At 35.2% G+C, this 27,787-nt stretch overlaps 1 protein-coding gene across 15 annotated transcripts in view; it reads left to right on the top strand.

Annotated features, from left to right (window-relative positions):
- Positions 1–27,787, top strand: part of R3HDM1 (R3H domain containing 1) — a 205,662-nt gene that overhangs the window by 75,244 nt on the left and 102,631 nt on the right. For 11 of the 15 annotated variants that reach the window (XM_058715445.1, XM_058715452.1, XM_058715449.1 and 8 more), the window contains 7 exons: positions 1,378–1,586; positions 2,569–2,602; positions 3,169–3,379; positions 15,123–15,164; positions 15,628–15,717; positions 19,854–19,968; positions 21,030–21,108. In XM_058715445.1, the coding sequence (XP_058571428.1) occupies positions 3,209–3,379; positions 15,123–15,164; positions 15,628–15,717; positions 19,854–19,968; positions 21,030–21,108 (497 nt within the window). In that variant the 5' untranslated portion in view covers positions 1,378–1,586; positions 2,569–2,602; positions 3,169–3,208. Of the gene's footprint in view, positions 1–1,377; positions 1,587–2,223; positions 2,299–2,568; positions 2,603–3,168; positions 3,380–15,122; positions 15,165–15,627; positions 15,718–19,853; positions 19,969–21,029; positions 21,109–27,787 lie in introns of all 15 variants that reach the window. The other 4 variants (XM_058715448.1, XM_058715453.1, XM_058715442.1 and 1 more) reach the window with 3 other exon arrangements.

Raw genomic sequence — 27,787 nt, 5'->3', positions numbered from 1 at the left:
TGACCTCTAGGTGCTAATAGCTTGTGTGGTAAATTAGATTGGACTGGGTGTCTTTAAGGTTCATTGGGGTTCTTCAGAACTAAGTATTTGCCTCTTCACATTGTGCCTCTTCTTCATTAACCCTTGCACTGTTGCTTTTTTTAAAATTTCTTATATGGATTACAGCCTTTGCTGTTTTAGAATTTCAAATTTCAAGGCTTCATGATTGAATCACGAATCACTTTGCAAAAAAGAGTAGTAATTTAGCTGTTTAGTGAGTGCTGCCATCTTGTGTCTACCATTTTGTGAGAGCAAAAGTTAGAACTTAGAAAAATCATACTGAAGTATTTTTTGTTGTGTTTTTTGCAGGGGGAAAAAACACATTTCATTTGATTTAGTGGGCCAACAACCTCAGTCAAATAGAGAGGACAATGTCATTTAGCAAACAACTTTTACATTTGCTTATGTTGCCTCCTTTTTGTTATCCCTTAGTCAGACAGTGAAACTGAGATGTGAAAACTAATGTGAATTTATATATCAGGGTTCTAAATTATTCTATTTCAAGATAGTTTTTGAAGAGCTAGTATAAGATGTGAATGGTTCTATGATGCATGGTTGGTAATACTAGCATCCTTTCTCTTGGTGCTTACACCTTACTTGTTCTATTGTTTCACCTTAAAATTGTACTTTTCAGTTTATTAATAGACAACAAAACTATCAAAGGAAAATGGAAGAGCAATATAGGATTTTTAGAGGGATTTGTTTACTATGATGTATTCATTTGTAGCATAAATACATAAAATGAAACTGACTTTAAAAACAGATGACACTTAAAGAATTTTGGCATTTCAGATGTCTTTAAAAATAATCTTTCTACCCTTTAGACATTTACTTTTAACAGACCATGTGGGTTTCTTTGAAAATGTTAAATGACTTATTATAGCCTTTTGTTCTTTTGTGCTCTTAAAAATCTAGAGTGTGATCATTATTCAAAATTATAGTCTTCCATTAAATCCATAGAGTTGGAGCTCTGGAAGAAAACTCTTTGGAGTTAAGCATTCTTGGTTGCAATCTTAGACAAACTTTTTTTCCTTTATAAAATACATAAATATCTCTCCTACAACACTGACCACATACTAAATTCTTGTTATGTATTAGTTCCCTAACTTTCTTCTCCCCTCTGCTTTTACTGCTAAACTCTCTAGGTGGCCTCAGTGACTTATTTAGGCTCACAAACTAATACATGTCAAAATTAGTTGTAAGTATGCATTCTGACTTTTGTTTAAGACAAGAAACTAGTAAATTCACCAGCAGTAACATTTTTAATTTCCAAATTACTATGTAGTGTTCCTCCCCTTGGCTCTTTTGTTAAAATGTTTTCTTTTATTTTAATTTTAGGCCACTGAAAGGTATGATATATTTGATTCACGACAGTCCATTTCAGCCCAGGAATCTACAGTGGTGACAAGGACATGGGACTCCTCCTGCCAGATTCCAGATGGTTCAATACACTTGACATCCTGGCTGACAACTGTGAAAAAGAACCTTGGATTACTTTATTTTATTTTTGTGGGACACCACAATCCCAATTCCATAGGACACATCAGGTAAACTGTCTTATCACTTAAGAAAAACATACCCCTTTTTCTTTTAAAATCTTACATATGAAAAGCAGGGAGCCAGAGTATTTTAAGAAATGCCCTACCCTTTAATAACCTTGTTGTTTTGAAAATAAGTCAGTTAACTCTGATATGGAATATAATTAAGGAAGACTTTTTTTTTTTTTTTTTTTGGAGAGAGAATCCCAGGTGCTGTCAGCCCAACCTAGGTCTCAATCTCAGGAGGAACTGTGAAATCATGACCTTAACTAAAATCAAGAGTTGGACACTTAATCAACTGAGCTATCTAGGTGCCCTAAGGAAAACTTTTTAAAATTCAGTTTAGTCTACCTGTGACTTTAGAATCTATTTCTCCCTCTTTTTTTTGTTTTTTTTTTTGCGTGGGTTTTTTTTTTAACCTTTTCAGATGTGTTTATGGATTTCTGAAATTTGTTTAGGTATTTGTTTATGATTATGTGAGGTGATACATTGTGGTAACCATTTCACAATATATACGTATCATATCATCATGTCATGCACCTTAAACTTACACATTGTTTTATGTCAATTATATCTCGATAAAGCTAGAAAAAAAATAGAAGTTGTTTACATCAAGTTTTGTTCTACAAGGTCACATTTCTCACAGGTTCAAAAATGACAGCTGTCCCTGATGCACTGCTATTTGGTATCAGCATAAAGTGTTTTCTTAAACTCACTAAAGGTATGAAATATATTGGCATCTTACGCATTTGATTTTCTGAGGAATCTGTATACTAAAATGTCTGATAATAGGTGTTGTTTGTCACTGAATCACATATCAGGAGAGTTTTCAATGCTTGATTCATAATGCAGATTATTAATGCAGATTCCCAACTGTGTTTTGTATAGAATGTTGCTGTTTTTTTTTTTTTTTCTTAATTATTTCCTTTTAAAAATTTGGAACTTTAGGCATCTAAATGAAGGCTATAATAGAAATATATTTTTCTTACAGGAAGATACTCCTGAAATCCTTTTTAGAAAAAAAGGTAAATCTCTATTTACCTTTATAACTACAACCATTGCCTTAATATGGATCATTCCTTAATGTTTCTTAAGACCCTTTAAAAGTTGTGTCTGTGGGGCCCCTGGGTGGCTCAGTCGGTTAAGCATCTGACTTTGGCTCAGGTCATGATCTCGCGGTGAGTTCGAGCCCCGCGTCCTGATCTGTGCTGACAGCTCAGAGCCTGGAGCCTGCTTCACATTCTGTATCTGTCTCTCTCTCAGGCCCTCCCCGCTCATGCTCTGCCTCTCTCTCTCTCTCTCTCTGCCCACCCCCAAAAATAAATGAACTTTAGAAAAATAATTTTAAAAAGTGGCATGTATTTCAGAATCACCTCATACCCTTACTGTAGCTCTTATCTCATTGTATACCTTTTTTAGTGTATATGTCTGCCACTAAATTCTATAGTTTTTGAAAGTAGGAATTTTGCTTCTATCTTGTTTAAAGCCAACATTATTCCTGGACCATAGAAGGCATCAGTCAATATTGTATAGTAACTGAATTTAAGAGATGTTTCAAACTGAATTTAAATTTTTTTTCTTTCTTGCTAAGGCTTCAAGTTCCCTGTAGAATTCTAAAATAACCTTTGCTGATGAGGATGTCTGATACTGTTACTGTAAAAAATGAAACTGAAACAATGAAGGATTTGGAGGCAGAAGTGAAAGATAAAACCAGAGTTGAAAATCTTATCAAATCAGAAAACTATGGGAAGATTTTGGCAGAGAAGAATGAACGTTGTATTGACAACAATATTGATTTGCAGGTAAACAGGATTTTCTCTCTGACTACAAATACTAATTCTCAAGATACAATTATACTCTTTATACCAATCTCACTCTCAAAATTCTAAAAGGGTAAGTTGACCCTTTGGGACGTGTTTACTAGCTGTTTTTTGAGCTATCTGGATTAGATTGTTGAGTGTAGCTCTTTGAATTGCTTGTATCTTTGATTTGCTTTGTATTTACTTATAATTGCTTTCATTTGTATGTGTACAATTCATTTTTTATTGGGTTTCTACTTTTTTGTACTCCTCTGCACCTATTAGCATCATGAGAGTTCAGGATCTAACCTAAGAACCCTTAAAGGAGAGAAGAATAAGTAAGATTGCAAACTGTAGAAGTTTTCTTGGCAAAAACAACCCTTAAGGGAAGCAGTCACCCATGACTGAGAACAGAGGTTGCTGGGAAAAACGAATTCATTTGAGGCTTTTGCTGCTACACATATATGATTTAGAATTAACTACTGAGAAGGCTTTTAATTCCAGGCATAGATGGAAATTGATGAATTGGTCAAAAGGTTCAAGATAGGTAAAAATTATTTCAAGTAGTACTTACAGTATTCACTTCTGAATGTTCTAGTAATGTCCCAAGATTTGTGAGTCAGGAAGATGGCATAAGGGCTTGGCTTACTGAATTTTTAGTGAATTTGTTGCCTAAGGCAACAAAAGTGGTTTTTTGCCAATATTTAACTGATAGATGGACTGGCCTGGAAAGTCCAAAACTGTTTCACTCACATATCTGACACCATGGTGGGAATGGCTGAGATGTCTTCTCACCTGGAACTGGGAGCATCTCCCTGTGGCGCCTCCAGCATGGCCGCCCAGGGTAGTCACACTTACTATGTGATGACTCAGGGATCACAGAAAGAATGTTCCAGGAGCCAACCACAGCTGCAAGCATTCTTTTGACTAGGCTTAGAAGTCCCAGAATGTCTCTTCTGTCATCTTTTGATGACATATGTGAATAAAGTTAGCTCAGATTCAAGGGAGGGGCAATTAGAGTCTCCATCTCAGTAGGAAAGAAAGACCTTTAATCTACCACAAAACTTTCTTAAATATTATTTCTAACTCATTTGTTTTAGTTTAGCCCTATGAATAAAGAATTCTAGTTTGGAGAAAATATTTTATTGTTATTCTGTCATTCTTATTACATCCTGAAGATCTCGAGGGCCACTTTTTTATAAGCATAAAGGGCTATTTTTTTAATATGCTTTTCTTATAAGTAAAGAAGTTTCTTTTAAGGGTTATTTCATTCATTCAGTCAGAAACTTTGTTTATTCCCCATTATATGCCAGAAATGGTTAGAAAATGAAAGCAACTCACATAGCTATAAAAAGGCATTTAGGCCCCACTGATTAAGTATAGTCAAGTGGTAATTTCCTAAGAAATTGGCAGAAATAACATACTTTTCCTAGTCATTTTTAGTAATAGCACTTTTTAAAACAAATTGCCAAGCTTGCCGTCACTACACTGTGATGGCAGCATGCCAGTATCCTGATTGAATCAGAGAAAATCTGCTAAAATTCTATTGCACTTATTATTGAAATAGTAGAAGATTTCCTTTTAGTCCCTTTTTTATACCTAATACTCCCTCTTCCAGGTCATGCTTATAAACAAGTGATCAGTTTGGATTATTGCATTTCTTACTGTGTGTGTTGTGTTGCCCTTGGCAGTAAGCACTGTTGAATCATGGCACAGTTCATACTATAGGAATATAGGAAAATTGCATGCATTCCCCAAACACTTATTGAAAGCCTATTCTATGCAAAGGAAATACTATAGTAAGCAAAAATGAACATGGTCTCTGACATACTCCATTCAGCATCATGACTATAAAGATTGGGAAGAGAAACAAAGAGAACATGAGAATTCATCTTATATTAATCTATTGAATGCTATATTCACAGTTTGTTCAGATGTTTATTAAGAGTTTACTGTATGTGAGAATATTTACTCTGCTTGGAACTTTTTGAGATCCAACATGCCTCCATGCAAGGTGTCTGGCAAGAGGCTTACAGTCAAAACAACTTACATGGAAGAGATTTAAGTAGTGGAAATTAGAAATGGAAGTAGATTAATAAATATAAAAGTTTTTTCCTGTATTTTTACCTATTATAATGTAAAAAAAAGTCAACTGTGTTAAGCATCAGTAGAATAGTCTTGTTACGAAAAATCTGGCTAATATAAAATTATCTTTTAACTTACTATGGAGTTACCTTATGACATACTAGTAGACATTTCATCTTTCTTGGGTACCTTTAAGATGCTGGCTAAAGGTTTAATTTTAATAGCCACTGTATTTACTTAAATTTAGATGTGTATATCAACTTATATATGTTTCCTATTAAGAATTTTGAATAAACCAATGTATTGCCTATTGTCTATCATTCTGAATAAACTTATATCTGTTGTCTTGCTTCAACCCAGTAATACTTGAAGTGACTTAGAAAAATGAAAATGTTTCTTCAAGAAGCATATATTTCATCCATTCCCAAGTCTTAATTTCCTGACCATGCCCTTAGTGCTTTATTTAGAAAAAGTCATTTTTGAACGAAGGGATGTAGTAGCTTCTGTTATACTGTGAAGACATCTTACAGTTTTCTACTATGTTAAAGTGTTAAAGATAGCATTCATATAAAAAATTTTATCAAACTGGAGAGAGGACAGCAGACATTGGACATTACCTTCGATGATTACAAGTGGACTATCTCATAGAGCTCCTTAACCATTGCTTTTATATGTAATTCTGCTGGCGTGACTCTCTCTTTTTTAAAAATGTTAGTTGTGTTCTTCATTCAGAGTTTTATTTTGGGTTATAATCCTTTATAGAAGTTTTAGAATTACTTTCTTAAGAATACTTTAGTGCTAATTTGAGCGATCTGTGTACATTAATGTCAAGAAGTTAACTTACCTACATAATTACTGTGGGGTTGGTTCTGAACTGTTGATTATGGTCCCAGATAATTGTGCAAAGAGTTTTTGCTGAGTAATTTTTCTACTGCCACACGCTATTCCTATTACAGATATTAAGTTGTATATTGGACTTTTTATGATTATATAGTAATTAGAAGATTGAAGTGATGAGGAGTCAAGCTTCTAAATCCAGAAAAATGTTCGACTACAACTCATCTTTAATGAATGGTCAGGGAAGGGGAGAAGTGTTTGCTTTGGTTGTCTTTGTTAAACTGATTAATATGCCCTCTGGTGTTCGATTTTTCTCAGGGATAGAATTTTCAGATTAAATTTAGGGTGAATTACTTGTCTTGATTTTTTGTAGTCATTTATTTCAAATGTAAAATTAGGAATCTTGTGCTCTGCTTACTATTTATTCAACTTCCCCATTCTTTTTTAATTGTATTTTTGTACAGGACAAATGCTTTGTGTAGGGGTACTCCATCTGTGTACATGTATATATAAACACAATCCGGGGCGCCTGGGTGGCGCAGTCGGTTAAGCGTCCGACTTCAGCCAGGTCACGATCTCGCAGTCCGTGAGTTCGAGCCCCGCGTCAGGCTCTGGGCTGATGGCTCGGAGCCTGGAGCCTGTTTCCGATTCTGTGTCTCCCTCTCTCTCTGCCCCTCCCCCGTTCATGCTCTGTCTCTCTCTGTCCCAAAAATAAATAAAAAATGTTGAAAAAAAAAAAAAAATTTAAACACAATCCAAAACCTATTTTAGAGCAGTTTAAACAATGATCCCTCTCCCAACAAACTACTTATTGAACAATAAGATGGCCAGTCCAGATTGTGTTGGTAACCTTTGTTGTGGAGGAAATGAGAACTGATTTTTGTTTACAACTAGACCTTTATGTGCCAAAGAGCATGAACAGCTTCTGATCTATATGAGTGAATTTACCAGACAAAATCAGTTGAAGTAGGTGCTTAGTATACTCTGTTTCTATAGCAGGCCCTTTGATAGTCAAGACAAAATACCTACATCTTGTGTCCCCAGGTGAGCTCCAATGCCTTTCTTTAAAAAAAGGGAAGATGGGGCATGGAAGAGACAAGAAAGCAATGGCAATCTAATAGGTTATCAGAAAAACTCAAGGTACAGACCCCATTGACCAACAGGAGGTTAACAGGCATTAAATTATTTAATTGATGAAACATGTAAAGAAGTTTTTGTTTAAAGGATTGAATGAGGGGCGCCTGGGTGGCTCAGTCAGTTGAGCGTCCGACTTCAGCTCAGGTCATGATCTCATGGTCCGTGAGTTCAAGCCCCATGTTGGGCTCTGTGCTGACAGCTCAGAGCCTGGAGCCTGTTTCGGATTCTGTGTCTCCCTCTCTCTCTGACCTTCCCCCATTCATGCTCTGTCTGTCTCTGTCTCAAAATAAATAAACGTTAAAAAAAAATTTTTTTTAAATAATAAAAATAAAGGATTGAATGAAAGGCTGTCTGTATAAAATCATACCGATCTTAACTGTTTTCCTTTTTCTCCAACAAAGATATAAAGGATGTATCTAACATACCCGGTATATAGTGAGAGCCTAGCTAGTGGTAGATTCTATACCCATAGAATCTCCTATAGGTAGATTCTCTATCTATAGAATAAATATTCTATAATATTTATTATCATCAGCATGTTACTAATTATTTATTACTAATAGCACAACAACATGGCTTGTTAGAATAGTCCCTTTATTCTCACACAGCATTCTTTTTGTTAGTAGTAAAATACAAAATAAAACTTATTTTTTGACCTAAGCTCCCCAGAATTGCAGTGAAGTACTCTTTGTTTCTTTGCATTAAGTTCCAGATTTGTATATTATACTTTTATTGTCTTTTATTAATATTTAATGAATTCAACTTTTTTTTAATGTTTATTTTTGAGAGAGACAGAGAGAGAGAGCGTGAGCAGGGGAGGGGCAGAGAGAGAGGGAGACACAGAATCCGAAGCAGGCTTCAGGCTCTGAGCTGTCAGCAGAGCCTGATGCGGGGTCAGACTCACAAACCATGAGATCATGACCTGAGCTGAAGTCGGACGCCTAACCAACTGAGCCACCTAGTTGCTCCAGTCAAATAATTTTTGAAAAGGGTGCCAATACCGTGGAGAAAGATAGTCTTTTCAACAAATGGTGTTGGAACAGCTGGATATCCACATGCAAAAGAAGGAAGTTGGAGCTTTACTTAATGCCATATATAAAAATTAACACAAAATCTATGAAAGACTTAAATGCAAGAGCTAAAACTATGAAACTCTTAGAAGAATACAGGGGGGAAACATCATGACATTGGATTTGCACTGATTTCTTAGGACACCAAGGGGATTTTTTCAGTCCCCAGCCCCACCACCTCCAAGACATCTCCAGTTCCCAGGGATACCTGCTGTAATCTGCACACCCAAGACAGAAAGGGCCATGGAGCTGGAGCTGCCAGACCTATTAAAAGTTGACAACTTTAAGGAAGTCAAAGGGTGAACACTGCATAGCCACAAAACAGACTGAAGAAGGTGTGGGGTAATACCCCCAAGATTCTGAATCTCAACACCCTCCCAGCTGGTTCCAGTATTGGACTATACTTTGAACAGTGAGGATGTTGGATGCCTAAGACAAAAGCAACAACGCTAATAAAGGAAAACAACCATTAACCTGTGGAAGCTACCCCAACCAAATGATTAGTGAAGCCAGACTCCCTGCACATTGGGTGTTTCCAGCAGAAACACACATAGCCCAGAGCAGCAATACACTGATGATGGCCCCACAGACAATGGGAGGAAAGCCACTGGTGTGGTTCAGTATTACCAGAGAGAATGTGGCATTTCCAAGAAAGGAGTTGATGCTGAGATCTGAGACAAGACTATATTAGTCTTCTGGTGCCAGACCCAGACAGTGTGTGTGTTTGGGTTCAGGCTGGATGGGTTTCCATTTGAATATCATAGATATCAGTGGAGGTATTCATCACCACCATCACCCTTTAAGAACCTGAGGAAGAAATGCCTTGGAAGAGACGTGCCCTCTGTTAATCCCATTGACATTTCTTCCAGAAAAGATCCTGAGTCCGCAAGAGATGCTCAAGGTAGTAACTTACCATTTTGTAGTTCAATTCATAAAACTCAAACAGTCACAGCTAAAGTTCCCAGAGTTTATCTGAGCACCCCTTCCGTTTTCCAGATATCTACACCCAGGTCACTTGGAGAGCCAGTGGATAACCAAGAGTCACCTCCAGCCTTCTACCTCCATGTGGTTTTTCCAGAGCAGTGATAACTCAGTCATCTTTCCCAAGCTTATTTTTGCCCAACTACCCTAAAAGTAGCATCTGTGTTTCTGTGCATTTTATAGTGAACCCAAGCTCTTTTTGTTGAGTCTTGTAAATGCTACAACATTTGCAAAACTGAGGACACTCCAAGAGCCATCCCTGACCAAAGCTGGAGTTTGCTTCCTAATTAGTGAGACTTGGCTAATGAGAGTCAGATGAGATAGCCAGAGTGTTCTCAAGATGGATGGGTTTTGGAAGGGGAAAATAAAATGCTAAGCTCATATGCATACATATTACCAATTGGCTCAGGAAAATATTCAGCATCTCTATCAAGCAGGTGAGAGGAGACTAGGGACAGATGAATCTTGCTTTAACATGACTCTTGCCATAAGTATCTTCTCTCAGCTAAAAACTACCATGGAGGCTTATTCCAGGATGGCTAATCAAGATTTGTTAAGCCGTGTTGGCCATGAATTAAAAGTGGTCTGAAGACCCATCTTCCACTATACCCTGAACTGCCTTGCTTTTTTTACTGAGAGGCTCTGCTATTCCATGAAATGTGCCAACACAGATGTCTCCACCCTGATCAGGATCATGGTCAGTGGAGAGATCGATCTTTTATAGATAAAACAGATGTTCAGTCAGGTGTATCAGAAGATTGTAGGCACAGTGATTGCAAGTGACACCGGTGGAGATTAGCAGAGGCTTCCTTTGGCCATGGTGGGCCAGTAGGAGGTACTTTTTTAAATGAATGAAGCCATTCAAAGCTTATCCTTCAACTCAGTGACTGACCTGCTTGCAGCAATATCAATTATCACTTAATCAAAAGAGCTCTTTACTAAGGGCTGTGTCAGAGTAATGTGCTTGGTTTGCATATGTAGTTATTGCCTTAATTCCAGTGTTATTTTTTTCTCGTATACAATCCATTTAAAGCCATATCATAATGTTGCAATAATGCAGTGTTTGTAAAGCATAATTCTCACTGCTTTTACTCTAATCAGGATACCAAATGGAATGTGAATCAAAATCTCGAACAGGGGGAAGGGTGATTACTTTTATGACGTTAGATTTGGCAGTGATTTCTTGGCTATGACACCAAAGGCACAGGTAACAAAAGAAGAAAAGACAAGTTAGATTTCATAAAAAAAACTTTTTAATTGTGCATTACAAGACACTGTCAACAGAGTAGACAGACAACCCATAGAATAGGAGAAAATATTGTAAATCATGTACTGATAAGTGATTAATAACCAGAATATATAGAGAATTCCTAAAAACACAAGTACAAAACAACCCTATTCAAAAATGGGCAAAGGACTTAAATAGACATTTCTCTAAATATCTATGAATGGCCAGTAAGTGCATGAAAAGATACACATCATCATTAAACATTACGGAAAAGCAAATCAAAACCACAATAGATACTACCTCATACCCATTTGGATGGATATCAAAAACCAGAAAGCACATTTTGGCAAGATGTAGGGGAATTAAAACCTTGTACAATCTTGGTGGGAACTTAAAATGGGACAGCCACTAGTGGAAAGTGGCATAACAGTTAATCAAAAACTTAAAAATAGAACTACTATGTGATCCAGCAATTCCACTTTTAAGTCCCCTCCCCCCCCAAAAAAAAAATTAAAAGGATTTTGAAGAGATATTTGTACACCCACGTTCATAGCAACATTATTCACAATAACTGAAACATTGAATCACCTCAAATGGATCCATCAACAGATGAATGAATGGGTAAGCATGTTTTGGTATATACATAAAATTGAATATTACTCAGCCTTAGGAAGGAAATTCTGCAACATGCTACAACCTTGAGGTCATTATGCTAAGTGAAATAATCCAGTCACAAAAGGCAAATACTATGTGCTTTCACCTTTATGAGGTACTTAAAGTAGTCAGAATCATTAAGACAAAGTAGAATGGTTGTTGCCAGGGGCTGGGGAGAGGAGAATGAGGAGTTATATTTAATAGAGTAACTTTCAGTTTTACAAGATGAAGAGTTATGGATGCGGATGGTAGTGATGGTTGCACAACATTATGAATGCATTTAATACTACTGATCTGTACACCTAACTGCTAATACGGTAAATTTTATGTGTATTTTTCACTAATTTAAAAAAAAATGAGGAAAAAGTAAAAATATTCCTTAAAAAGATACATTTTTAAAATAATTTTATTCCTACTTAAAGTCAAATCTGGCTGCCAAAATGATACCAAAATATAAAACAAAGGTTGTTTGTTTGTTTTAATACACACAACATGTTTTCTCTGCTTTGTTGTTATGTATATATTATGTAATTTCAGTTCTTTGCTATTTAAAGTGAAGTTATAACTGATTTTTATTAAATAATGGCCCTTTGGCATTTTATAATCTATTTAATGTAGTAGTGTATTAGTTTTCTATTGCAGCATAGCATATTACTGTAAACTTAGATGCTTAAAAGTAGCATCCACTTGCCAACTCATAGTTCTGTTGAAGCTAAGTTGGGTTCAGCTGAGTTCTTTGTTTAGGGTTTCACAAAGCCAAACTCAAAGGTGTTGGCCAGCCTAGGTCCTTATCTGGAGACTCAGGGAAGAATTTGCTTCCAAGCTCATTCCAGTTGCTAGTGTAATTTAGTTCCTTGCAGCTAGCTTTAAGTTTGAGGTCCACGTTTCCTTGCTGACTTCTTAGCCACGGGCTGCTTACTCTCTGCTCCTTAGAGCCTGCCTGCAATCTTCCCATGGCCTCTCCATCTTCAAAGCCAACACTGGTGTGTCATGTCCTTCTCACCTGTTGTTTTCTGACTTGCCCTTCTCCCAACCAAAGAAAACTTTCAGCTTTAAAAGAGCTCTCATGAATGTGTCAAACCCTGCTGGATTATCTGTATCTTAAGATGGACTGATTTGGGACTTTAATTACGTCTCCAAAACCCCCTCACAGCTTTACTTAGGTTAGAGTTTGATTAAATTATCAGGGGATTGGAATATGGGGAGACCATCTTTAGTATTCTGTCACAGGTAGTAGTCTGAAGGTTTTGGGTTCTGGTGGACTGTTTAGCAATTCTGAACTTGGACTCTAAGGTTCCTGAGACCAGAAACAGTCTTCTTCATCTGTGTGGCAATGTCTTGTATACAAGCAGGAATTCAGAACATGTTAAATTAAATGAAATCACATTGAGATAATTTTACCTCTTTTTTTATCTTCATTGTTATCAAAAGTTCCTTATGAATTAAAACTGAGCTGGTGAATGTATGTATGAGTCTATAAAAACTCTAAACAATTACTGTAGGGGTAACATACAGTATCCCCACTTAATTTTTTTTAAGTTAATTCTTAGGTCTAGTGATTAGAAATAGGACATAGGTTTTCTGACATGCTAAGTTCCTAACTTTTAATAATCTATTACATATATATAGTGCTTTAGGTTTTACAGAGCCCCTTCTTTACTCTGCCGTTTAATCGAACCTATTCAGGAGCCTTGAAAATTAGTGCAAATCATATGAACTTTTATACAGATGAGAATAAACCGAAAAAAATTTGACCAGGATCACCTACTAATAAGCAAAGCTAGAAATTTAAAGTCAACCCTTCTACATAGGAAATACAGTTTGTACTTGCCATTTAATCATCTCTTTTAAAATTTTTCAATAGACTGGGGTGCCTGGGTGGCTCAGTTAGCTAAGCTGACTTCGGCTCAGGTCATGATCTCACGGTTTGTGAGTTTAAGCCCTGCGTCGGGCTCTGTGCTGACAGCTCAGAGTGTGGAGCCTGGTTCGGATTCTGTTGTCTCCCTCTCTCTCTGCCCCTCCCCTGCTCATGCTCTGTTTCTCTCTGTCTCAAAAATAAATAAAACATTAAAAAAAAATTTTTTTTTTAATTTTTCAATAGAAAGTTTTGTACTCCTGATGCTTAAAATTGTAAGGGTTTAAGAGAAGGGGGGTAAGTCACAAATTCTTTTCCCTTCTAGTGCCTTGGACCTCATTTAGTTATGCAGATTTTCTAGTGTTCATCTATTGATTTTTTCCCACTTTTTGGCCTGTAAGCCCTTACTGCATTATGTAGCATAACTTTTTTAATTCTGCTTTTAGATATCAGTACAGACTGTTAGAAATCCTCTTGAACAAATTAAAGAGGAAAGTAAATAGAAACAGAAGACAGTACCGACATGCAGAAGGTCTCATAGGCAGGAAGCACTGACATATGCATCTGTGTGCACTTCTATGCCGTTTTCTTCTTTATTTTTTCTGTCTTTCTTTTGTTATTGCTAAATGACTCTGGTAATCCAGAGTCAAAACTCCCCAAAATATAGTGCTTCTTATATTTCAAGAACTTTGGATACAAAATGGGTACCAGGACACACTGGTACTGCAGATTCTCATTTTTTCTTCTTCCTCCTCTTCGAGAGAGAGACAGACAGAAATTGAGAGTGAGTGAGTAGGAGAGAATCTTAAGCAGGCTCTTTGCCCGGCATGGGGCCCGATGCGGGGTTCAGTCTCACCACAGTGAGATCATGACGTGGGCCGAAATCAAGAGTCAGATGCTCAACCAACTGAGCCACCCAGGAATCCCCAGATTCCCATTTCTGTTGATTTTACATAAGGCTTTTTTGGGTGGAAGAATGAAATAGTGGCTTTTTTTTTTTTTTTTTCATATGCAAAGCATACTAATCTAGGTATTAAGAAGGACTTTTTCACCTGTTTTATGTTTGGTACCAAACTAGCTTCCTGGTTTTAATGTGTATGAATGATAGATACCTATTGGGGATTGGGGTTGAGAGGTAGATTGGAGGAGGTGGGAAGAAGTAAAGTGTTTAAAACCTGTCTGGCTTCATTTCATAGGCACTTCAGCTGCTTTCCCAAACCAGAGCCTGGTATCACAAACTAGAGCTGGTTGTCCCAGCGGGTGTCCAGGTCGTGTGATCTTCCAGTCATGCTGAATGAAATGCATACTGTAACTGCCCTCTTTTCTTTCTGCTTCTTTGCCTTACCCTGGACCAGGCAAATAGGATTCCATCACTAATAAACTGGTGGTGTGCCTCTTTATAGTGTTAAAAAGACTCAGTAGATAGGTGGTTGTACTCTGACTCAGTGTGCATTTAAAGCATTCTTAGTAAGTTTGGAAACTTTTCTAAGCATAGCTACTTAAAATCACTCAGGTGTGCGTGCGTGTGTGTGTGTGTGTGTGTGTATGTTTTCGTCACCTTAGCTAAAATGTAATATGTTATAAAATTCTTAAGAAGTATATTTTATTTTAGTGTATCTAATTAGTTACTTTATAAGTTCCATTTAACTCAGTTAACATGGAAATTTTGGCCATTTGCTGACTTAAAGAAAATACCAAAATACCCACAGAAGGATTTTAGAGAATCTTCTATAAGTGTGATTCTGGGAGGAATCAGTACTTTTTTACTTAAAACCAACTTTGATTTCCTCATTTCCAGTACTTTGTGCAGGTAGTTTCCTGTGGTTTAGGATTATGAATTACGCAACAAACATTTTGTTTCAGTGTGAAATTTAATACGAATCTTTCTTGTGTGTTCAGCGGCCATTGCAATCCTTTGGACAGACAGGAAAAAGGTCTAAGGTATAGTAAATATATTTTGTGCTGGCATGCCAAGGGCCTTCCTTCATGCTTGATGAATCCTTGTTTTCATACAGCGCTGCATTCAGTTTAGTTTTGTCATATTTTGTTTGGGGCAGAAAGCTTATTTTGTTTTATTTGGGGTTTTTGTCTTGCCTAGTCGCTTTTGTGCATTGCTTTTATATCTTTAATGGTTCTCTATCTATAGAGAAAATGGCTTTCTCACCATTCTTTGGTTTTTGAAATTGGAATTAGTCCCATTCTTGCTATTGCTGCAGTTTTCAAAACTATATTTGTTTTTCCTCTTAACAAAGGGTTTTAGTGGTATTTAATGATATATTTAACTTGCGCATTTCACCTACTTTTATACATGGCAGAAGCTATAAAGAAACTTTAACTCTAGGGGGCTTTTGGATATGCCCTAGATTTGTGAAATGTAGTGTTAATTTTAAATACTTCTCTTTAGTCGAGCTCAAAGTTAAAGCTAGTTCGGAGCCTTGCAGTGTGTGAAGAATCTCCACCACCCCCTACAGCAGAGATATCACAGGAGAACCAGGTAAAAAAAAAAAAAAAAAGAAAAGAAAAAAGAAAAACAAAAACAAAAAATTGTTATTTAAAGGCATGGTACAATAACCTGCTTCCTGGAGAGTATTTTTTCATAAGGTTAAATAAAAGATGTATATGCATGTGTGTGCATTATGTATGTGTTTTCATTTGTTTGCTTTATTTTAAATGAGTGAAGCTAATTTCATAGTACCACCAAAGATACAGATAAAAGTCGGGAAAACCTCATTGCTTCAGTCTGAGGCTTGGTGCAGTGGTTTCTCTCTGGAAAAAATTAGGGATTATATAATTAACTGGGAAGATGACTTTAAGGGATTATAAATTATTATTGAAAAGTTATAAAATATTAAGTAGTACTTCTACTGAGCATAACTGTGATGAAATTTGCCCTTTTTATTTTGGCTTTTATAAATTTGTTAAACACTTACTGCTTGTGTGTGAAGAGGAGACTACCCAAGACTTTGGCTTGATATATTATTTTACTTATTAACCTGAATGCATGCTGAAGCCAGTTTTCTAGTTAGGTTGGCCATAATAGTTTAATACTTCTAATTTCTCTTCTGTCTGTGCCTGTAAAATATTAAACAACTGAGGTTCAAGCAAATGGTTCAGTTTGCCTTTTATATATTCTTTTTAATGCTATGACTTTACTTTTCTGATAATCTTAGCCATGCATTGATCTTTGTCTCATGTTACCTTTGGACATTTATCCCTAAATAATTTAGGACGCTTTACCAATGTTTTTATCAGTGTGATAACTTTGCCTGTTGGTGATTTGTTCTACTTCTTAAGAGTTTGAGCAGCCTGATATCCCGTTCTGTATCAATAATAATTTTCAAAGAATTGAAGCAACTGTTTGGTTATTTAAGAAACTGTGACTAAAACAAGGAAAGGGGGGCGGGGGGGAAGGCCATGATAGGTTGTACAACCTTTTTTTTTTTAAATAAATGCCAGTTGTACGTTAATTAAAAAGAAAAAAAAAAAGATTGTTATACTTTGCCTTGATTTAGAAGCTGATGCCCTCAAAAGCCTATTATAGATATGATAGTTGTCACATATTTAGAACATGTTGGGTTTTTTAAAACCACTTCACTTCTTTGTTTCCAAAATACAAGAAAAGGAAGGTTTTGAAAATAAATTATTTATTGTCGACGAAGAATGTATAAAAATTAGTTTCCTTTGAAATTTGTTCAAGTGTCAGGAACATAGTGTTTAAATTGTATGATTTTTATTGAAGATTTAACTACATAGATAAAAGATAGCTCTATGTATTTATTCTATAAAATAGATATGCTTTAGTAATAATGAACTTTCTAGCAAGAAGCAGAAACACAATCAAATGTTTTCTTAAGAACTATTGCCTAGACAACATGTTTTAAATGTTAACCTTTGGCTTTTACATGGTTGTTAATAAGGCTAGAGAGTTATGGTATACTTTGGAAGAAATCAATGAAATTGTTTTTGAAATAGCAATTTTAAAAGTTATTTTGTACAAGTAAGAGTGAAGAATACACCTGTACAAGGTGGAGCGGTGGATATTGTAATTTTTTTGAAAATTCATTTTTTCATTCTGTTGGCCAAAATGTTACACCATCTTAGCCTCCTGGAATTAGTCCAAGGATATTGAGGAAATGAAAAGGGTCATTCATAATTAGACTGTTAATACAGAAAAAGTGCATACTTGATGAGAAAAAGGATAAGGTGATCTTTGTACATTTTAAACTGATCTGAAAAATAGTGGAGGGAAAATTCTCATAGTGCTACATAAATATATCTAGTGAAAATTCATGTGAAAAAATTAATATCAAGAGTGTACATTATATATTAATGTATACATTTTTTATCACAGTTTTTCTGTTTATATAAAGTTCAGAAACTAAGTTATAGCATATGAATGATGAATAAAGTATTTATGCCAGAGTTCAGTATTCCACTTACTAGATTCTTTCTCAGTTTCTCTTGGATACAATAAATTCTTTATTTTCAGGTAATAACCCATTATTGTTCTCTCAGAGCAAAAGATATTCCTTTTAGTAGAAAGTCCTCTTTTTCCAAGCCTTGACTTAACAATTGCACCTGAACGAGAATTAGAAAATAAACTATTTCCCATGAAATGTGCTGGTATCTAATTCTTGGTAGTAGAGACACTTTCCAACTAATAATGCCTGCTTCAGAATGTGATTTTTGAGGAATTAATCCGGAATAAAACTCATTAGTCAAAAGGTTGAGAGGCAATTAAAAAAGAGATGTCACTTGTGTCTGATGAGAGCTTATGAGAGGGAAGTGACCTCAATAACAGATGTCAATGACAGAATGAAGAGTAAAGGCATTACAGCTTCCTGTGGAGATGTTGCTATCCTTCCAATTATTTATAGTCAGAAGAGTTTGTTTAAAAGGACTACTGGGTTTTTAAATATGTCTCATTGATTTGCTACTAAAAACAAGGCCTTGGTACCAACTGAAAGCAAGGCCTTGGTGTATGAAGCCTACCATATTTTTAAATACAGTTCATCATGATAAAATAGTTTAATATCTGTAATTAAAATGTAGGGCTTTGGGAAGGGAATTTAGAAATGAAATCTGATACTCAGTGGAAGCTGCTTTTAGTGAAGGCCTAAATGTGAAATCTTCCAACTGGATTCTATAGGTTATTCTTGAGATAGGAGTAAAATCTGTAAGTCAGGAAAACTTCTGTAATATTCTACTTCTGAAACATAGCTCTGGGATTCATTTTTAAATATCTGTTTTACATTTAGGAATAGAATAAGGAAAGTGGATAAGAAAATGAGTCATAGTGAAAAGAATGACTTTTACCAATTGATGAATGTATGAAGTTGATTAATATATGAAGTTTGGTAAGCAAGACAAAGGAGGGCATAAAGCAGATGTTCATCATTCTAGTAAAAATTGCTAGTCCAGAGCTTGTGCCCTATATTCTAGGCCCAAATTTGAAGTGAGATGAAATAGGAAGCAGAAGAACAAAGATAAAAATAACAGTCAGCAACCCTATAGGAAAAAGTACATATGTATATTTGACCAGAAATTCTGTCAAATATTCTTTCCAAAAAAAATTACATGGGTAAAAAAAGATTAATAAAATTCTTGTGACTGCAAGTTCAACTCCTGAAATTTATACCCTTTTTGATGTTGATTTATTACACCTATTTCCATGGCAACCATCACCCAAAAAAGTGAAGTAATTGATCAGTGTTTTTCATCAATAAATAATAGTATCATTTAGTCTACAAAAAGGTCATACCTCTGTCTTTAGTAGAAATGGTCTGGAAATTATTCTACCTTTATGACTTGGCTTGAATAAACAGAGATTTGTGACTTTTTTTTTTTTTTTGCCTTTTTAGGCTATGTGAATTAATTTCCAGTAATTTCTTTGGGCTCTGAAATTACATTTAATGTTATTATTTTTGAAATGGAATGTAGAATTCCTTCTCTTTTTCTATTTTATAGAATATGATTACTTCACAGGGTTAAATATTACATATCCAGAAGGAAAACAGTCTTGTTTGAAACCTTTCTAAAACATGGTGGTGATTGAAAGAGGAACAGTAATACGTCATTCATAAATAGAAAATAATCAGATGTGTGGATTTGGTTTTGGAAAATCTGTACTTATATTTTTATATGGCAAGAGAATGGAAGAGTGTGAGATTATAAAGGATACTCAAAACCTATTTTTTTGTTAAGTGTTGGCTTGATGCTCACTTGTTCTTATTGTCATGATTGATGATCATTATTCTTTTGTTTGGCAGTGGCATCTCCAGTACAAAAATAGGCTAAGAAGACCTTGCTTCTGACCCTCCAAGGGTTTTACAAGTAGATATATTCAGAATAACATAGAAAATATCTTACGTTCTGTAAAGTAATTTTGAGGACATGTTTAAATTGATACATTCAACTCAAAACATTAATTTTAACATTTTCTATCAAGACTTTGATATAAGTGGTAAAATATTAAGTTGTATTCCAGTATGAAGAATCTAATTAGTTAACATAAAAATCTTTATCCTTTTTCTCCTCCATACAGTTTTGTGTTACTCAAAAAATATAAATGTGTGGTATTAGCTGAATTGCTTTATATTTTCATTTATAACTGATTTTGCCTTCCAACAGGAGAAAATTCAGATCCAGTTAACGCAATCATTTGAAAAAGAGGAGAAGCCCTCAAAAGATGAAGCAGAAAAAGAAAAAGCCAGTGATAAGTTACCCAGAAAAATGTTATCAAGAGGTTTGCAATTTATTTGTTTTCAAACAAAATTTTAATTTTACTGTCAATAATTCCATCCTTTATCCCTTGAAACTTTATGTATAATATATCTCTAGTAAAAATGATAACAGAACAGACTTAAGGGATGTTAAAATAATTTGCTCATCTGGGCAAAATGGCATAACACAAATCTGAACATCAGTAAGATGCTTCAGCCAAAGAAACTGCAACATATGCCAAAATCACTGAGGCAGATAACTATCTTGACCTCTTATTGGTCTCTCATAATGAAATACTGGAATCACTATGATTTGAATACTTGAGTCTGTTAAAAATAATATTACTCTTTAATTCTATATGATACAACAAGCTGATGCCAAAATATGCAGTATCTGGGAAGAATATTCTTGGAAACCCAGAATGTTTATCTTTCATAACAAATTTCAAGGAACTTCATCATCTAGCATTACAAGTCAATGACAATACTTCTTTAATTTATAAAACCAGTTACATTGGCCAGTATTATGAACGGTGTAAGTATATTATATTTAAGGGGAAGAATGTAAACATGAATATCTGAAAAACTATTTTGAAAGCAAGCCTTTGGTGATAGACCTGATCAAATCTAAATACTTTTTCAGAACTAGAATTCCTACCTACTTCCAAACTATTGCCTCTACTTATATTCTTAACTGAACTAAACTGTCTTAATTTGCGCTAAATATGGATAATTATTTAATTCATTCAAATTTTTCACTTGAGGCATTTTTGATCATGAGAATTGTGGTGAGTATATAAAAGGATCTTTAAAGACTTCAGAGTAAATTAAACAGGCATGTGTGAGAGAAAAAAAATTAAGAATATGCATGTACATGCAGTTATATAAATCTTTGTCATGCTCATTATTTGGGAGTAGAAAGCTTGTGGTCATTTGAGTTCATCATAAATTCCCTTTTCCTTCCTTGTCAGTTTTTTCCCATGTGGGGCATCTCATTTTGTTTAAAATATGCATCATGTGTAAAAGGGAAAGGGATTTGTTTTCAGACAACTTTATACTGGGTTTTTGTGTTGTTGTTTTTTAGATTCCAGTCAAGAATACACTGATTCAACTGGCATAGATCTACATGAATTTTTAGTAAATACATTAAAAAACAATCCCAGGTAAAAATTAAATTTATAAGGTTTACATTGCTTGGAGTGCCATAATTTTGCTATGTTTGTTTTCATTACTGAGTTAGAATATTAGAATAAGATTGCAGTGTTTGAAGTACACCAGAAACATTTTAGTTTCCTAGGGCTAAGATGTTGTTGGTCTACTGTATGCACATGTATAAATATTTTTTTTGCATTTTTCATGTCCCATGATATAAAAATAATTCATTCTTTTTGTAGGAATTTTTGGAAATACAGAATCACCAAGATATTTTGACTCTTAATTGAGGTAGAGAGGTAATCATGAATCGTGAAAAAGAAAACAAAAATTCCCCTACAACAATACACTCACCCAAATAAGAACTTAGTGTATTCATTTTGAGTTTTTGAACTTGACTAAATGCAGAATTTTTGTTCACTCTTGTGTATTAACCTTCAACCTAAAGATTTTTAAGGTCCTTTTGTGGGTCACTGTGAAACCCTTTGTGTTGCCAGGGTACTAATGAATACACTCTAACTTTCTGGCAGGTCATTGACCCCTTTGTGGCCTTCTCCCCACAAAAAGCCTTATCTATAAAATATCTGCCTAACGCTTTCATGGGGTAGAAGACTCGCTAAGAATCGCTCCTCTAGGCTAAGAATCGCTCCTCTAGATATTAGCTTTACATGGTGGTAGTTCTTTAACGTCCATTAAAATGAAAGTAAAACACTTTCTCTGGGTATATGCATATGGAAGATTACAGGAATAACTCTCTCTAGTCTCTTTGAGGCTTATCTCGTGTCATGCTTCAAGATAATCTTTATTTTCATTCATGATTTATTGTATTCAATATCATCTTGGTTTTCTGTTGTATATTTAACATAAACCCCAAAAAGAGAACCACCAAAATGAAAAGTGGTCTCCTTGTAAATGGGGCTGAAGGAGTATAGTATGGAGTGAGGAAGAAAATAAGACACGTCTGCATGACTTTTTTTTTTCTTCAGTTTTAAGTTTATTCCTCACTGGTCACAACAGAATGATTAATCCATTAGTTCATTGAACAGGCATTTACTGAACATCTGTCATATTCCAAGCTTTGTGCTAAAAACACTGTAAATAGAAAGATGGAGATATAATCCCTACCCTAAAGTATTCACCATGTCTGAGCTAGGAAAAAACATAGGATATATAATTAAAATTAAATTTTGATGTTGTAAAAGAAGTTTTTGGATGTGCTATAAAAACACAGGGAGGGGGCCCCAACCTCTTTTTGAAAGGATATCGGAAGACTTCACTGAAAAAATAAGCCTGGGCTGAGCCATGAATTCATAGTGTTTTAGGTGGAAGCAAGCTGGCCATATAGAGAAGCATGAGAAAGGCATTCTAGGATAGATATAAGTGCACTGACAAGGCACAGTAGTGTGAGAGAGGAAGTGGTATATCCAAGGAAAGTCTAGCAGGGAGGCATGTGGTAAGTGATTCCAGAAAGTGATGGGGAAGATGTTGGTGAGGTATGAAGACAGACCATATCCAGTTGTTCTCAACCTAGGATTGTACCAACACTGTGGGGTGGTGAGCCCATTGAGTGTGCAGTGCTGCTGGGATGCCAGGGATCCTAAAGAGATCTTTAAGACAGTAATGAACAATGAAAAATAGTGAGTAGTGCATCATTTAAGAAGTACTGAGTATGGCATGCTAAGTTGAGGAGTAACTAAAGAAATTTGAATAGGGTAATGCCATAATAGGTATAGGTATTTTAGAAAGATTACTTTGGCAGTGAGGGGCCAACAAAGAATGTGGATAGGACACCATAGAGAGGAATAGAGAGGAAAGGACATGTTTGAAAGATACTTAGGAAGCATCAAGGCAGGACATAGTGATGATTTGGGTATAGAATGGTTATGATGTAGAATAGCTACTAGGTTTCTGGCTAGCCTGACAGTCCCATTAACTGAGAAAGTGGGTAAGGGGCAAGCCTGAGTAGTGGAATAGGGCATGTTCTGTTTTAAGTATAGTTTGAGGTGCTAGATGAAAAAGCAGGAGATGTGACCTCTCCGCAGTTAAAATGCTCTGGTTTTCAAGTATATGAAACTCGAGTAATAGGTTTGGGAGTCACTAGTAGAGATGAAGCTTGAGAAGGATTAAAATGACAAGGACAAAATTCTGTGGGAAGACAGGATAGAAAAGGTAGATGAGAAAGGAAGAGACCAAATCCTAAAAACGGAAGAATCATGAGAACATTTATCTTAGAAGTTTGACAGGGAGTTGAATGGGGGGAGCTGTTTCATGGAAGATAAAATAACACAGGGACATGAAAATAGAAGTACCAAAACCAGTCCATTAGGTTAAGAAATTAGGAAATTCTTGGCTATTTTAATAAATTGTTTCATTTGGGGTGGGATGGTGGAAACCAGAACTCATTGGGTTGGGGAATGAGGAGGAAGGTAGAAAACACATAGCTAATTTCTATAAAACAAGATAGGATGCTAGACAGGCAGAATTTTTCTTTCCTCTGAACCCGTAGGAGAGACCTCAGTAAGAATGACAATAAGGAATCTATTTTTATACATCCCCAAATATTTTTCTGTTGTACAGTTCTCTGCTTTCTTCTACAAATGTAAAAGTTTTAAATATATCTGCACATGTATTTTTATGTACCATTTAATGGTTTTTAGTATATTCACAGATACATAGAGCCACCACTACAGGCAATTTTAGAACTTTTTCATCACCCCAAAAAGAAACTGCATATTTTTAGCTATCACCTTTCTGTTCTCTGAGCTCTAATCTACTTTATATCTCTTCAGATTTTCCTGTTTTGGACATCTCCTATGAATGAAATCATGTATATGTCTTTTGTGGACTGGCTTCATTCACTTAGCATAATACTTTCAAGTTTCATTCATGTTGTAGCATGTATCAGTACTTCTATTTTTTTTCCTATGTATTTGTATTTGAATAAGCATAAGTAAATAATTCATGTAATGGCCAACATATAAGTAATTACTAATGTCGACATGGTTTAGAAAGTTGTAGCTAATGTTAAATTTTGTGAGAAGATTTTTGTTAGGAATAACTAATGACTTAGTGTTCTCTCAGTGAAACACACAATCAGTTGCCAGATCTACATGGTACAAAAGTAGTATAAGTATGGCAAGTTTCCACTAAAACTGTCAAGATTGGATATTGTTCAGAGAAATCTTCTAGATTTTAAGCAGATTTATTTTTAGTGTTAGAAAAATTTAGTCAACCTTTCATTTCAAGATTTTTCTTGGGGCGCCTGGGTGGCTCAGTCAGTTAAGCATCCGACTTCGGCTCAGGTCATGATCTCACGGTCCGTGAGTTCAAGCCCCGCATGGGGCTCTGTGCTGACCGCTCAGAGCCTGGAGCCTGCTTTGGATTCTGTGTCTCCCTCTCTCTCTCTGCTCCTCCCCTGCTCATGTTCTGTCTCTCTCTATCTCAAAAATAAATTAAAAAAAAAAAACAAAAACATTTAAAAAACATTAAAAAAAAAAAAAGATTTTTCTTATTATCATTAAATCTTTGTCTTATTCTTAGCCAAATAAATAAACTTAACTCCAGATGTTAAGTAATAATTTATCTGGAATTCCTATTTGCAAGAAATATTTGCAGAGGCTATACTTACTAGTCATTATCTGTTACAGATATTTGACCAAGCTCATATGGAATATTGGGAAGGAGGGGTGGTCAAATGGAAGCATTATTGTTTTCTGCTTTTTTGTTTGCCATTGGTCTGCTAGCTGCATACAGTTTCTCTAAAGTTATTTCTGGTATAACAACTAGAACACTAAAAGATTGTTGCCTCTTCATATTAGATAGTAGCTGATTGATCAGTGTGATTGAGATCCCTGTTCTTACTATTTTTTAAATAATAGCATACATTGGTTCCCTTTAAAAGATTATACAATAATTTCAGTAAGTATGCCCACTTTTAGGTTCATGTGCTAAACCTTATGCCTTAAGAAATTTGTGGATCTGTTAGAGTGCTATATGCAGTGCTTCTATAAAGGATTATTATCTTTTAAGTTAATGATCATCACCAAATATCTAACCTTGATTACAGATTATAGATTACAGATTACAGATTATAGGAAGCTTGGACTAAACTATAGTAGATAAAAGGCAGGAAATCTTGAGAATTTAAGGACATGACCAGTCTTATTTTTCTAACAAGTTATATTTCTTAGTAACTGAAAATATAGTAAACCAGGCAGAAGCGTTTATTTTATTTTGTAAGTGGTCCAGATAATGATAAAAAGTCCTCTGCAATCCATAGATCTGCATGTGAAAGGGGAAAAAAGACTGAATTTATATCAATGGCTAGTAAAAGTGTTAGATTTTTCTCTCATGGAGACAACAAATTTATTTTTAGTGGCAGTACATTTGCTGAAACACATTTCACAGATCTTTTGCCTACTGTTCAAAAACAGAAAATAAATTTTTTTTTTCCTATCTTTTCTGATATAAGTACTCCTACCCTGGCTTTTTTTTTTTTTTTTTTAATTTTTTCCCCTGTTTCCATTTGCATGGTAAATGTTTTTCCACCCCTTCACTTTCAGTATGCATGTGTCTTTAGGTCTGAAATTAGACAGTAGATAGATGGATCCTGTTTTTTAGTCCAGCCACCCACCCTGTGTGTTTTAATTGAAGTATTTAGTCTACTTACATTAAAAGTAATTATTGAAAGGGATATATTTAAAGGCTTTTTTTTTCTGTTACTTGTTTTGTTGTGGTTGTTTTTGTAGTTCAGCGTTCCTTTCTTTTTCTCTTGCTCTCTTCCCTTGTGGTTTGATGACTTTCATTAGTGGAATGCTTGGATTCCTTTCTCTTTTTTGTGTGTGCATTTATTGTAGGTTTTTGATTTGTGGTTACTGTTATGCCTATATATAACATGCATATAGGAATGTATATGAAGTTGATGGTCACTTAAGTTTGAACACATTCTAAAAGCACTAAATTTTTACTACCCCCCCCCCATGTTTTTGTATATGATATCACATTTTACATCCTTCTATTTTGTGTATCCCTTGATTGATTTTTGTACATATAATTGCTTTTACTACTTGTGTGTTTTAACCTCTATACTGGCTTTAAAAGCAACTGATCTGCTACCTTTATTACATGTTTGCATTTACTTATGAAACAGAAGACCAACTTAAAAGTACTGTTTCATGGATGCTTAATAAATTGTCTGCCTCAGATTCCTTTTTTTTAAAACAATAAGTGTATAAAATATGTAAGGAAAGTTACTGACAATTAGATATCTCAAGACAAATTGCATTCAAAAGGTTAGATGCAAAGAGCGTCTTGGAGTTATGTAAATAAGTCCTTTTCAGGGAGAAGTAAAAATGTCCCAACCTCCCAAAAAACTTCCAGGGGAAAAAAAATTAAAAGACTTTATGGGTAAAATAATTTAATTGATTCCGTGCAGATACATTTGTTGAGCTCTTCTATATAGTCCAAATAACTATACAAAGATAATTGTAGCTTTTAAAGAAAAGTATGAAAGAAACAAGTTCTAAGAAATAGGGAGTTGTTCAAGGCAAAGGAAACATCATGTTCAAGTAACCTGAAACAGGAAGGAGCTTGGCAAATACAAAGATAAGCCAAAATGATAAGAGTTTGTGATTGAGGAGTCTGAAGAGGTAAAGACCAAATCATGACTACCTTGTAGGCCCCATTATAGATGTTTGTTTCTTAAATCAGAGCAGTGGGAATCCTGTGATAAATATTTAACCAAGGCAATAACATGTGGTCACACATGTGTTTTTAAAAAGTCATTAGGGCTGTTCCAGGTAGAACAGATAAGGAGGAAATGAGGGAAGACACAAAGACACGGTAGACTACTGCTACAGTAGTCAAGCCAGAGATCCTGCTTGCTTGGATCCAGGGTAGCAGCAGTGGAAATAAAAGAAAAGTAGATAGAAGGTAGGTAAAACTTGCAGTAGTAATTAACTGCATGGGAAAATTAGAAAATGGATTGTAGCAAGCCAGAATTCTTCTACTATAGTATGCTGGGTAAAAGATAGTGCCACTTACTGAATTCAGGAATTCTAAAGGAGATCCAGGTTTGGGGGCAGAATTGAATGTTGCTAGAATTTGTGTGAAAATGTAATCCCATTTTCACCTTTGGGTTCACAGTCGCCAGGTAGGCATGTTTTTCTCTTGATTTTTCAACTAATGTAAAAAAAAATGTATGGTCAGATATCACTTGGTTTTATGAGACTTCTTTGCAATGAAAGAGGAAGGGTCAAACTCAGGGCTGATGTATAGTATAGACTTTCAGACAGTTTAAGCAGAGGCACTACATTCTCTGCTCTGTTAGAGTCTAAGAGGGATCTACTATGTATTACTTATTTGAGAGGGAAATATTAACCTTCAGCCTAGTTTTCTTGATCAGGGACAGAAGTGAATGATCTGTGAAGCTACTTCTGGTTTTAAGGTTCTTTGGGTGTGTTTGTTTATTTCACAAGCACATGAAATTTCCAGTGAGCACAAGAATACTCCTTTGAGCCATGTTCTTGGTATGTGAGCAAGGAGGTCCTTTGGGTAGTGATACCATTTATTGTTATAGCATATGTGTGTTAAATAGGACCCTAGTGGTCTAAAGGAGCACATGCAGGTACTCCCTAGAGCCCTTATTTATTTTTCAAGTTGAAGGCCTTGGGTTCATTTTTATTTTTATGG

The sequence above is a fragment of the Neofelis nebulosa genome, chromosome 2 (genome assembly GCF_028018385.1).
Source record: "Neofelis nebulosa isolate mNeoNeb1 chromosome 2, mNeoNeb1.pri, whole genome shotgun sequence".
Taxonomy (NCBI): domain Eukaryota; kingdom Metazoa; phylum Chordata; class Mammalia; order Carnivora; family Felidae; genus Neofelis; species Neofelis nebulosa.
Note: the sequence above shows the minus strand (reverse complement) of the source record. Positions and strands in the feature narration are given on the sequence as shown.